Raw genomic sequence first — 13,959 nt, forward strand, 5'->3', positions numbered from 1 at the left:
AAAGTCCCGACCCCAAAACTCGAATCTAATGCCAATCGAATCAGAATCTAATTAGAATCGAGTTTTTATTCTGACGGGCAACATTTTTCCCCCCATTGGTGTCTATTGGGTATCATTTTCACAGCAAAACATGGCAAATATTTGGCTCATTACTACTATTAACATCTTCAAATAGTTCAAGGGAAAGCTGTTGGTAATTTCAGGGCTTTTCAGGGTTCATTTGTACGGTCTCATTAAGACTGTTGGGAATGATACCTCTTTTTTCATATGAAAAAATATAGCCCACCTAGGGTGTATGAAGCAACATGTTTAGTGATGTCCTTTGAATGTGTAGTACCAATACTATGCAGCCCTGGGCAAGAAAAATTACTGCTTACTGGCTTCCTAAGATGAGTAATACCTATGTTCATAAAGAACTTGGGGCTCATTTATAAACTTTGCGCAGGGCAGATTGGTTCGCACAGTGAATATATATTTGCCCTGCACATGGTTATATTATAAAGCTGAATAAGAGTGTGCAAACAGAATTGCAATTTTTTTTTCACACTACGAATCTCTATGAGAGTTTTTTAAATATGGCAATAATCGCAAATTGCAATTATTATGTGCATTTGAATTACGCCGCAATTGGAGTAACAATACTGGCGGAGACAATATTCGCAAAGCAGTTTTGCAAATTGAAGTTACCGTCACTGCTATTTTCACGCACAACAACCTGCCAGCACCTATCATATTACCCCCATTTGTACCTGTGCCAACGGCAGTCAATCCCTCAGATTGCCCCCAAACCCACAATCTGTACCTGTGCCAGCATAAGACAAAACCTCCATCATAGTATTACCCCCAGTCTGCAATTATGCCAGCAGCAAAAAAATCCATAATATTGCCCCCAATCTGTACATGTGCCAGCAAAAGCCAGACAATCTAACATATTGCCCCCAAATAGGTACTTGTGCCAGCAGGAGCCAAAAATCAGTGTTACCCCCCAGTCTGTAATTAGGCCAAGCAAACCCAGTATTTAAAAAATAAAATAAAAAAAGAAAACAAAATCCCCTTAAAAGTGCGCCCCCCATCATGATTGTGCCCTAGGTGGGCAACTACTATGCCTACCCCTAGTTCCGGTCCTGTAGCGAACTGACCGGCTCCCACCTCCTGGCCTGGCCAAAGTTGATGCACAAAAAAAAATCATGGGTCACCCACATAATTATGGAGAAAGCTGACTCAGCCCCCCTCCCGACCACAGGGTCTGCTTTTTCTATTTTTACTCCACTGGGATAGGGTTTAGTTCTCCTTTAAACAGCTCACTGGCCCAGGTTAGTCCTCATAATGGTGGGCTGGCAACATCTTTACTCAATCTTCACAGGCATCCCCTGTGCCTGTGTCAGACTTGGCACAGGCACAGTACAGCGCATTTGTAAAGAGTTCTGTAATGCTCAAGCCCGAATAAGAACACCCTAATGATTCAAGCTTTCCATGAAAAAACAATTCCAAATGTATTTACACATAATCAATGTGAACTCTTCTGATAAGCAATACACATGTTAAAAAAAAGATCTTTTGGACATAAGTAACAAATATTTTCGCAAGTTGAAAAAAATCTTTCATCGAAAGCCTTAGGGAACTCTCAAGTCATCATCTCTTCTTAACATGGTGATCCTTATTACTTCTGCACTTAGTTAAGAAATGTTCTGGATCACATACTGCTGAAAACGATCCACTTTCATTTCAGCTTTTGAGAACTCTGAAATATTTCTTATCCTTTGTGTTCTAAAATACACCCTTTACAAGGCCTATCGTTGTTCACCACATGATATAATTGATATTGATATTCAGACGTGCGATTAGCAATATGAACCAGTCTGTTGCTATAGCAAGAGATCTGATGCCATGCTGAATGCAAATATGGGAGACAAAAAAAATTATACAGATGGGAAAATAGAATAAATAAAAAAAAAAAAAAAAAAAGAGAGAGAGAGAAAAGACAGTCACATACACAGTCTGCTTGTCACATTCCACAGGGAATACACACCAGAAAATACTTATCCATAATTGTGTCCCTTTGTTTGAAATGTGGAGGAGGATGCGATTTCCTCTGTAAGGAATTCAAAACCCCTGATTGCTCGCCTCTAAAATAAATACATTTATTTTGTAAACTGTCCATATGGTGCTAATTAACAAGCAGGTCTGTGGTTGTCGAAGGGGCAGGCAAAAACATATTGTTCTGCCCCAATCTATCACACTAATAGAAATTCTTAATATTGCACCATGCAGCAATTATCGTAAAATTTCCATGAGATCCTATTGTATGTATGAAACCTGGCACCCCTGCAATGTGGGGAAATGGGTATCTGAAATGAAAATCTGCAGGACAGTCCTGACTGAAAAAGGGGCAATAATGTTCTGGAAGCGGGTCATGGGTGAGTTTGGGAACAATGGGCAGAAGAATTAATATGGCCACATTTTCAGATCAGGAATGTTGGAAGTTTTAGCGATGGGGCATATCCATTACAGGCAGGAATTGCAAACAGATATCTGCTGAGGTCTCACACATCCCTGTATTTTGCAAGCAATTTAGATGTGACAAGCCAGACAGCAATCAGTGAGACTAGTGAAATTAAAGTCCAGCAGTACATTCCTACGCAGTTACATAGGCTGAAACACACACCATGTTGCAAAACTTCAAGTGTAGGAACGAGTTGCAGCCGCTCAGATTTGGACACAGATTTACAGGGTTAGTTCACCTTTAAATTTGTCTATCACTAGGATACAGAATGGCTAATTCTAAGCAACTTTTCAATTAGCCTTCATTTTTTCTTTTCTTTTGTATAGTTTTTTATTTGCCTTCCTCTTTCCAGCTTTTAAATGGGGGGGTCTCTGGCCCCCCTTCTAAAAAGCAATGCTCTGTAAGGCTACAAATGTAATGTTATTGGTACTTTCTATTACCGATCTTTCCATTCAGGCCCGCTGCTATTCACATACCAGTCTCTTATTCAAGTCATTGCATGGTTGCTAGGTAATTTGGACGCCAGCAACCAGATTGTTGAAATTGCAAACTGGAGAGCTGCTAAAAAAAAAAACCACAAATAATAAAAATAAATGAAAACCAATTGCTCTCTATATCATACTAAAAGTTTATTTAAAGGTAAAGAACCCTTTTAAGACTGAAGTGTCTATTCATCACTATATCAAAGGGGTTGTTCCAAACTCTGCAACGACTGCAGTTGTTTTCAGATTGTTTACCATAAACAAAGACTTTTTCCAATTGATTTCCATTATTTTTTTTTAGTCTGTTCCCAAAATGTACATTTAAAGTTTAATGTTTGTGTCTTAGTCTGGCAGCTCAGTGATCCAGGAGCATTCTGAACTGTTACAATTTGCTACAATTAGTTGATACAATTATTTGATACATTTCTCAGCAGTATCTGTAGATCATCAGCAACTATTGTATCAATTCTAACAGCTACCTTTAATGAAACTCGGGGATTCTATGCTCAGCAGGGACAAAGATAACAAACTAATGTATCAACTAATGTATCAATTTAGATCAGTTTACAGGGTCGATGATCCCCCTCCCAGAGCTGCTTTAGAAGGTGAAAAAATAACAAAAATTTACACTTCGATATTAAAATAAAACGGTCACAAATAGAAAATTGAATGTAATTGGAAAAATTCTTTATTTCTTTTTATCTGAAACCAACTGAACATAAGTGTTTAAGGGTGAACAACCCCTTTAGGGGTTAGTTCACACGAGGAGATTCGGGTAGATTTTGTCGCCTGGCGACTAATCGCCTCGACTTCTGGGCGACAATCTCCCCGAACTGCCTCCTCGTGTCTTCCCATCCGCTTTTCTGAAGTCGCCAGAACTTTCCTTGTGAGTCAACTATTTGTTCTGACCCTTAAAAATTGAATTTGATTGTGTTGAATGAAAAGTCACATAAACCGTATGATTCAACAGTAAGTAAAGGTGGCCATACATGGAGAGATCCGCTCGTTTGGCGATGTCGCCAAACGAGCGGATCTCCCTCCGATATGCCCACCTTGAGGTGGGCAATATCGGGCTGATCCGATCGTGGGCCCTAGGGCCCAACGATCGGATCCTAACGATGCCCAAACGGGCGGTCGGATCACGGGACCGCATCAACGAATAGATGCGGCCGCGATCCGACGGGATTTTCTGTCCCATCCGATCGAGATCTGGCCGACTTTTGGCCAGATCTCGATCGGTGAAGCCCGTCGCGGGGCCCCATACACGGGCCAATAAGCTGCCGACACGGTCTGTCGGCAGCTTTTATCGGCCCGTGTATGGCCACCTTAAGTCACAGTGTGTGCATTTGTTATTCAGATAAACTCATTAATGTGATGGTACACTAGGCTGTTCCTCTGACAGCTTAAAAACGCAGGTGGAATAAAAGACAATTCAAGAGGATCTACTCCATTCTGTAAATGCACCAACAGGTACGGAGTTGGCTTGCGCTCACACACCGACTGGATTTTGACATGACAATGCAGAATTTCTCGCTTCCGTGCCGACTACTTGTGTGTGTGTTTGTGTGTGTATGTGTTTGAGTGTGTGTTTGTGTGCTTGTCAGTGCAATTATTTTAATAGAAACCAACCCACTATTACAGGCAGCTGTAAGGCACAAAAAGCATTTGAAACCATTTCAAGCCTAAAACCTGTAGTTGGAGTATCAGGAGGTTCTCACTGAATTCTCACTGAAGCCCCATTTCAAGCTCTTCAATTCTAGTCTAGAAACCTTCTTGTGTGCCAAAAGGCTAAAGGCACTACTGAATGTCAAAAGAATTTCTCATCTGAGAAATTCAGAAGAAAACATATGCTAGGGTACTGCCATATTGCTTGCAAAAAGCAAATACATTTTCTACTGGGCCAAAATATCACCCATTTATTACGCTTTTCTACTGGGATCTATTGAGAAACAATGTTCTGTGCACACAAAATGTCTCACACTTCATTTAAGGGAAAACAAATGGAAGATAAACCCTAATGATAACAGTACATGCTCATATTGGGCCCTCACCAGCAGCTGAATCTCCTAACATTTCCCTCCTGCTTCTGAAGCACACATTTACTTTTCACAAACACAAATTAAATCCCTTAACTGAAATATATCATGAATCATTTCTACCCAGCCCAGGAGATATAAATCAACATATATGCAGTATTATCCACCAGGGTTTTATTGAAGGTTTGGATGAGATTCTTAAACATATTTTCCACGCACGCACTCAAATCAAATGAAATTTTGCACAGTTCTAAAATCTTTATGGTTGAGTAGGTGCCATAACATAAACTCTGACAAATTCTACTTTCAATTCACAACTGCATTTACAAATAACTTTGTAGCCATTGAAAGTGGTGATGTATATAGGACAGTTATGCATACCTTAGCATTGACTCCAAAGAACTAGTTATTGTTATGATTTGAAATACAGTATTAAGGTACTGAAAAAACTGCCTTATATGAGGAGAAAAGCATCTAGTCAGACCTCAAAGTGAGCTTCATAAATGGGGCAGGGAATCGGTGTTCTAGAACACCCAATAAGCGCACGGTGCCGTGGCAGGAATCTGACAGTGCTTCACTCGGCTGGCTGTTTGTTTCCATGTAATGGAACAGGCTATTCTTCACTACATGCAGCCATGCCTTGCCTTTACAAGAAAGACAATTTGCCCATGTTACACTTCCTTCTGCTTACAATGTATATTATTCACATTTATTTAAGTCCAACATACAATCACACCAGTATTATTTATTACAGACAATAATTTTAAGTATTTCAGGATCAAAAAACATTGTAAACAAACCACCAGCCTGACAGCCAGATATTGCATTTAGAAATGGCTGTGAATTCCAGAATATTGTATACGGACAGGCATTTGCCACCCAATCCAGTCAGTATGCACCATAAGTGCTTATTCTTACATTTATTCAGCTGTCTGAGATTAGATGCTGTGCTTTCCTCTATTCAAACTCTCCAGATTGCTGTCCTGTTTGCCTAAAATAAATTGACTTTTCTGAGCTGCCCATATGTTATTAATTAAAAGTTAACTGTGTCCCTGCAAAAGAAGCTAGCCACATGCTTTTTGCATGCCAATGCAAGGAGTTTAAATATTAAAATAAAAAAAAGACATGTGCCTGGCCCCACACACATTGCTATGCTGTAATAAATAAATAAATATATATATATATATATATATATATATATATATATATATATATATATATATATATATATATATATATATATATATATATATATATATATATATATATATATATATATACACATACACACACACACATACACACACACACACACACACATTTTTTTATTACAGCATAGCAATGTGTGTGGGGCCAGGCACATGTCTTTTTTATTTTAATATTTAAACTCCTTGCATATATATATATATATATATATATATATATATATATATATACACATAAACACATATATACATACACACACACACACACACACACACACACACACACACACACACACACACACATACACACAATTGCATCCAATTGGTTTAGTTCATAGAACAAAGTTTATTTAACTGCTATGTAACCTTTGCCGCCCTATGGCTAAGCAGCAGTGGTGGGCGAATCTGACCCGTTTCGCTGAAAAGTCACGAAATGGTGAAAATTTGGCAAAATGCATTGAAGTCTACGGGCAACAACATTTTTTTGATGCGCGACAAATTGTGCAACAAATTTTCTGACGAGCAACAATTTTTTTCACCCTTTAGAGTCTATGGGCGTCATTTTCGCAGGGAAACTTGGCAAAAAATTTCGCTCATCAATAGCAGCATATTTATATAAAATATAGCTATGTTTCACATGCAAAAATATTAGTTTTACCAGTACAGGGCAACAGTAAATTAGATTTTAATCACTTTTAAACACTTCCATATTTAGGCGTTACTATTACTTTAGGTTATGGAGATATAAACTGCGGGAAGGAAACCCTTATCCCCAGGTCACAAAATAGAAAATAGATCCCATACATACACAAATATAAACACATACATGCATACACGTGTTTATATAGACACACAGAGAGACATATATTACAGCAAGAAGAGAGGACAGGAATGAAAACAGTAGAGGAAAAGTATCCATTTCAGGCTAAAACAAAAAGGAGGCAGCACATTTTCCTCCATCTAACTAAAAACAGAAATATTTAAAATTAAAATTCATGTATGTCTGTAGGTTCAAATACTTATATAGATTTTTTTTCCCATAATAATAAAACAGTACCTTGAATTTAAACAAAGATATATTAAATATTAATTCTTATTGGAACAAAACCGTTTGGGTTTATTTAAACTTAAAATTATTTTTTAGTAGATTTAAGTTATGGAGATGCAGAAAGATCCGGTATCCGGAAAACCCCAGGTTCCGAGCATTCTGGATAGCAGGTCCCATACCTGTATTATCAAAGATTAAGTGTCAGCGACATAGGGTCAGACTGGGGCTGCTGTCCCAGGGCCCCTCCCCCCCGTATGCATGTGCCCGAACACTGTATTTTGCCGCAACCACCTGAAAAGGGGAGGTCGCGGCTCGGCGGCTGGAAGAATCCTTCAGATGTGGGATCTGGCTCTGGATTGGCGGGGCCCATAAGAGCAGGGGGCCCACTGGGTTTTTCCCAGTGTCCCGCTGGCCCAGTCCGACCCATCTAAGTGCTTGCAATAGTTTGCAGACATAAAGGCATCCCTAAACTACTACTAGGGATGGGCGAATTGGACCCATTTAGTTTCAACAAAAATTTTTTTTTTGTCGACAACTCCATACAAGTCTAGGGGCCTCAATTCCGCAGCGGAACTAGGCGAAAAAATTTGCCCATCCCTAACTACTACTACGCTTTTCTGAGAGGCAGAAGGTAAAGAAGTGTAGGCCACCACTCCTCATTTTTTATTTGAAATAAAATAATTCATTCTGCAAGCTAACCAAGCAGTTCAATCTGGCCATATACATCTGCTCAAATCACAGAAGTCCAATCATTCTGATTGCATAGAAACTGACAATATGTGGAAAGCTCCACACTGGTGCCTGACATATAGGAAGTTCCTCCACCCCACCATACCTGAGCCTAGGCTCTCTTTCTAATGCAGTTCAAATCCACATACAGTAACCCGAGATGCTTTCCTTTGTGTGTAACATACACAGAATAATCTTGGATTCTCTCCCTTGTGCTTCAGTTCCACACAGAGTAAGCCTGAATTCTCTCTCATGTGTTTTACTCCCATACAGTAAATTAGCATTCTCTCCCTTGTGCTTCACTCCCACATGCAGTAATCCTGGATTCTCCCCCTTGCTTTTACTGACATACATCGAACATCTGAAAAAAGTGCTCTACGAACTCCCATTAACAGCCACACACTTATATCCAATAGCTCCTTTTCTCAAATCCAAGAAGGTTCCGTACAAATAATGAGAGCACCCCTACTGACAATGAAAGACATTTATATTTACAATACTAAAGCCACACAAATAAAGGCAAAAAGAGGAACTGACGTGCCCAACTTTACTAATGGCCTGCATTCTGCTGTAAGATAAAGTCATAGCTGGGGAATGCATATGTGCAAATATCTGGAACAGACTTAAAAAATAAACATTACTTAAAATTACTTAAATTCCAGAAAAAAAAAATATTTTCTTCAAATGGAACTGGAGGAAAAGAAAGTATTCTGCTTGTAAAAAAAAAAAAATGATACTCCATGATCTATACCCTAGATAAGTACGATGTGTATTATTTGAACGTTATATACTTTCTTGCACAGTTATTTCCTTGCTGGATATGCTGTTAGCAACTCTCTGGAACATTTAATTATTGTTGTCTCTTTACATTATACATTAATAAATATTACACTGTCTTCGCATGCACACTGCTAGTTTTGTGAATATTTCTGAACTGTTTACAGTCAGTGTGTCAAGAATGCACTAATTATGTCCTGTACATTTCATTAATGTTCTGTCTGTAGAGAAACAATCTGTTCTGTACAGTGCAACGTGCATAAATAATTATGTGTTTGCACACAGTCTCCGTGTCCTGTACATTGTATTAGCATACGCTGCAGCTAGACAAATCCCCAAGTCATGTAGACATGGCTTTGACATTTCCATGATATTTTCAGTTTACATAAAGGATACTCCTTTCGCTTCTAAAATATGAGCCTGGCTCCAGAACTTTGTTTAACTTAGCCATTATACGTTAAGGCCAACCTTATGATTTTTTTTTTTTAAATATTGCTCCCATGCATATTACTTCTGGCTCATGCAGAGTAGCCTAATAATGTGCATTATATATTATAAAAACTGCATGGCTTGCACACCTGGTACCATTTAAAATAACAGTTCATTTATGGCTGCACGTGCATTAAATGATACGCTGTACATTAAAGTCTACTACAATTATTCTGGTTTTTTTTTTTGGTTTTTTTACACATTATTCCAGTGACCTGCAACTGACAGACAGGGACCATGCACTAATGCCTCAAACTGATATTTAATTCTGTATATCTAAGATGCAAACCAATATTTAATTCAGTATATCTAAGGTGTACAGAAATATATAAAATAAAGCATGCAAGTGGTAGAATAAATACACATGTACAACCCTAGAGCAGGTTGCCTATTTGTTACCTCTGTGCAAGGACACTGTTAAAATGGGTCCTGTATATTTATAGAAATGTCTTCCTGGCTCCCATGCAGTCCTGTGCCCTGTATATTATTCTCACAAGTACCGGTACATATTTTCCTACTGCCTGTAGAGAGCATGGTTTGAGTTGAATATATTGTTTGCATACTTCTAGTTACGCCATTCATATTGTTACAGTGTTTCAATTACGTCAGAGCACAGTTAACATTTTAATAGAGTGTCCAGCCTCCCCATTCTAGGGGAATCCAGTAACAGAGAAGCATATGCCTGGCATGTGGTAACAGCATCTTGCAATTGCTTTTGTCATTTTTGCATGGATGTCTTTTACCGAGTTGTGACCTTCCAGTTGTTGCAGAACTATATCTCCCAGCATCCATGTGCTGTTGTGGGAACATGAGAGGTGTAGTTGCTCAAGTTTACATTATGCACATACTTTTGCCTGTCCTACATATTGTACAGTACACAAACTGAAAAATAACTGTATTAGTGTGGGACACAGGAGCAGACCGCATTTTAAGCTTATATTTTGCATGTGACAAAAGGAAATTAAAGTCACTTCTTTAAAAAATGTATTAAAAAGATAAATGGAAAAAAAAAAGAAACTTTCCCTGAACACAGCCAAAATATGGAACGTTTTGGTAATATATAGGACAAGGAGAATACAATGATACAAAAAGATCTAAAGTTAAAAATGTCACAGCGGAGGATGGGCTTCAGTGTAACTAAGCATTGGGGCCTGACTGGTCTTTTGCAAGTGGATGAAACACAGTTACAGTATAAAGAGATCGCTGCGTGGCTACAATAGACTGTGGCTCAGTGATCACACTTGCGTTTATTCATTGTAGCTTTGCAAATTTCTATACGCTGACAAAGGACCGGCTGCCCAATTAACTGATCCTGAAAGGTTTGCTCTCTTGCTTTGTATCAGTCAAGCAAAAATACTCTTCTTCTTACTAAGATTGAATTTTGTTACATACTTCACCCTTTCCTAGTTTCAATGTTACGGTAGAATTTCACAAGCAAATTGTTTGCAAGTGTTCAGCATTTTATTTAAACATATGACAAATATATATATATATATATATATATATATATATATATATATATATATATATATATATATATATATATATATATATATATATATATATAGATTTATAAGTGGCGTATCTGCCTTGGAATTATATGCATATATATGCTGTGCACATGTACAAGGAGGAAACATTTCTCTGCGACGGAAACACATTTTTCAATAAATCCCATCATAAAATCCCTTTAATCCATTTCAAGGAGTGCTGTCATTTCAAATTTAGTTCAGCCAAATGTAAGTTTCTCCTGAAAAGCCTGCTTATTTTTTTTTTTCTATTCGCATGTTTGGGTACAACATGTTGAGTTTATACCATATGAGAGAGGTGTAGTGGGATTCCTCCTTCTTTAAATATTTAGAAATCACTAACAAAGAGAAAAATGGTTGGAAAGCAAAAACGTTCACAAATCTGGATTGCTCAACAGAGAATTCACTGCAAACCCTCTACGCTGGTTATTAAAGAAATAATATTCCGATATTACAAGAAAGGGCCAGTCAAAAATTTATCTGAGGAGTTCATATAACTGAAGCTGTAATTCAAACCAATTAGACAGATAAGTGTAGGGCATGCAATAAGTTATGTATTTAATCTTCTCTGAATTACAAAACAAAGGGAATGATATCGCTTGGATTGGCCACGTACTAAAAACCTTCCTTGGCAGAAGAATCCATATTTACTCCCATTCACAGAACTTCTGTGATTCGTTAATCAACATGCTGAAAAAAAGTTAATATTATCAAACTATGCTTTTAATACTGATTATGTGCAGAGACGAATATTAAATTATGCAGTGAACATAAACTCTGCCAGTGTTTTGTAAATGTTATTGTTGTGTTCTGGAGAGTTGTTTTGCACTAGCTTAGTATCCTACATGACAGATATAGGTCCCTCTCCGTATTAGCGAATACATAACATATTTATATGGCGTGAATCACAATGCACGACTGTAAACAGATCTTTAGAACGCAGGAGCTGCCAGTACAATGTATTTGGAGGCCCAGAGGTTAACTCCATATCTCTAGTGCTTCCCTGACAGATGGAGAACCTGCCCCTTTCTTTTTCCTCTAGGAATGAACTTATCATATATATATAATAGGACTGGGATGTTCAACCTGCAGCCCTTCTGCTGCTCCCAGACTCCTCTAACAGCTGATCTGGAAGTTATAATGGAGCAACACCTGGAGGGTCACAGGTTGAACATCCGAAATCTAGGTGGAAACTGTTGAGGGGGAAAAAAAATCACTTTGGTGTGTTTTTCTAACCCTTTTGGGTCAGCATCTAATAAGGTGGCCTTTAAAATGGAGAAGTGAAAGACAATGCGACCCTCCTGCTAAGGGGTAAGAGTTTAGCGCAGAGGCATGTATGTATATACTGTGCGCACAGTTACTGTCATGCAAATACAATGCACACGGTAGACCTATAAATGCTTTAACAGCACTGAGAATAAGAAGCGTAATGTAACAAGGCAGATTGTTAGCTCTATGGGGCAGGCCGACTGATCCACTTTCACAGGTAATACAAGGAGGCTAAACAGCAGCACAGTTACTTTGGGAAGCTAATGGGGAAAAGTGATCCAGCCTCATCCATACACACACTCATTGTAAAAATCAGCCAAGTCCACCCAGAGGCCCTGGAGTCATTAACTACAGCTCCCATCAGCCCTTGACAGCCGGATGCTGTGAGTAGTTAGTGAATTGCAAGTGGAGGGCCTCAGGCTGGACATGACCATTATAAACTGGAACATAGGTCCCACAGGGTCCCAGGCTAAAGCTGCTGGAAGAAAGAGAGAAAAGCACTTATCCTGCTCACCTGGCCTGTGCCTCGTCCAGACTCTGGTCAGTGATGGTCATGATCTGCTGTAATATATCCCCAATGTCCTGCTTCCTGCCCCCCTCCCCTTCGTTGGCCCCTGTTCCATCCTGCATGTGCTGGGACAGACTGGGGTGTCCTGCCATCCCCACCCCGGGGTGGCTGTGCATCAACCTGGGCTGATCATCCATTTCCAGGAACGAGCCCCGCTCTGCAGCGCCCTGTGTAGTGCAGCGCACAGGGAACTCTTATTGTTCTTCTCTCTGCTGCCTTTGTTGTGGCTCCCTCCTGTTAATCCCAGGGCGCCAGGAATCCGTCCCGGTCAAGAAGAGAAGCTACAGTATCCAGGCACGGCGGCTCCGCGGGGAGGGTGCGGTCTAAACCGGGCCAGGGAAGTTGCACACAGCTCGGTGTCCTGCTTTTGTTTGGGCTCAGACTCTGCTTTCCTCCCTCCCCTCCTGTGTCTATCCCTCTCTTCTCCAGAGCTGGCACACTGCACGGAATGGAGACTCGGCTCCCCCCTTCTGTCACGCCGATTGGACCATTGGGAAGTAAAGTACCGCCCCCCCTGGCTTTGGATTGGTACTTTGGCAGGTCACTCTCCTCCCCCTTTGCTATTCTCGTGTCAATCAACAAGGTTCAGAGGTGGGGAATGTGGAAGAGAGAAAAAGAAGAGCTGAAAGAAAAGAGAAGGCAGTGGCCCCGGGGTCTTAAAAGGAGTAGCTCAGGCTGGGAGAGGTGTATGGGTATGTTACAAGATATCACTCCGCATCAGGCTTTAATGAATCTAAATGGATTTCACCGGCGCTTTGGTCCATTCTTTGCTTTTAGTTTGCGCTCCATGAACTCCTTCCAACGCAACAAAATAATCCCATTGGTTGTGGGGCCCCACGTTAGGATGACGTTGTGCTATAGACTGTAGTTCAACCACAAAGTACAGAGGGCACCCCTAGGCCCACTCCCTCCCTTTTATTTGCTCAAATTTTCATCATCAGGACTGAAGCAATGAGGATTGGCGCACAGGAAATTTAAAAAATGTAAAAAACGTAAATTTTAAAAACTATTGTATCTCCTGTGCAAAAAGATTGGGGATTGGTTCAAAGGAAATGTTAAAAAACGCCCCTAAAATCCTGCTGCCCTAGGCCCGGGCCTTGGTGGCCTCTCCACAAATCCAGGCCTGAGTTCAACCTAGTTCTTATTGTAGAATTCAACATATCCCTTTCTTAAAGAACCAGAGCACCTCTGCGCAATGACTCCCTGCGCCTCAGTTAAAGGAACACGAACTAGGCTCAGCGTCTATGCAGTGGTCGAAGGGGTGTTCTGTGAGGAAGGGGCAGGGCTAGATTTACATAGTGGACACCACCATGCCCGCTAATGT

At 39.8% G+C, this 13,959-nt stretch overlaps 1 protein-coding gene across 6 annotated transcripts in view; it reads right to left on the reverse strand.

Moving 5' to 3' along the window:
• pbx1.L (pre-B-cell leukemia homeobox 1 L homeolog) overlaps nucleotides 1–13,059 on the reverse strand; it is a 94,192-nt gene extending 81,133 nt beyond the window's left edge. For all 6 annotated transcript variants that reach the window (XM_018258633.2, XM_018258629.2, XM_018258632.2 and 3 more), the window contains exon 1: nucleotides 12,582–13,059. In XM_018258633.2, the coding sequence (XP_018114122.1) occupies nucleotides 12,582–12,772 (191 nt within the window). In that variant the 5' untranslated portion in view covers nucleotides 12,773–13,059. The remainder of the gene's footprint in view (nucleotides 1–12,581) is intronic.
• Between the last annotated feature and the right edge of the window lie 900 nt (nucleotides 13,060–13,959).

The sequence above is a fragment of the Xenopus laevis genome, chromosome 4L (assembly GCF_017654675.1).
Source record: "Xenopus laevis strain J_2021 chromosome 4L, Xenopus_laevis_v10.1, whole genome shotgun sequence".
Classification (NCBI taxonomy): domain Eukaryota; kingdom Metazoa; phylum Chordata; class Amphibia; order Anura; family Pipidae; genus Xenopus; species Xenopus laevis.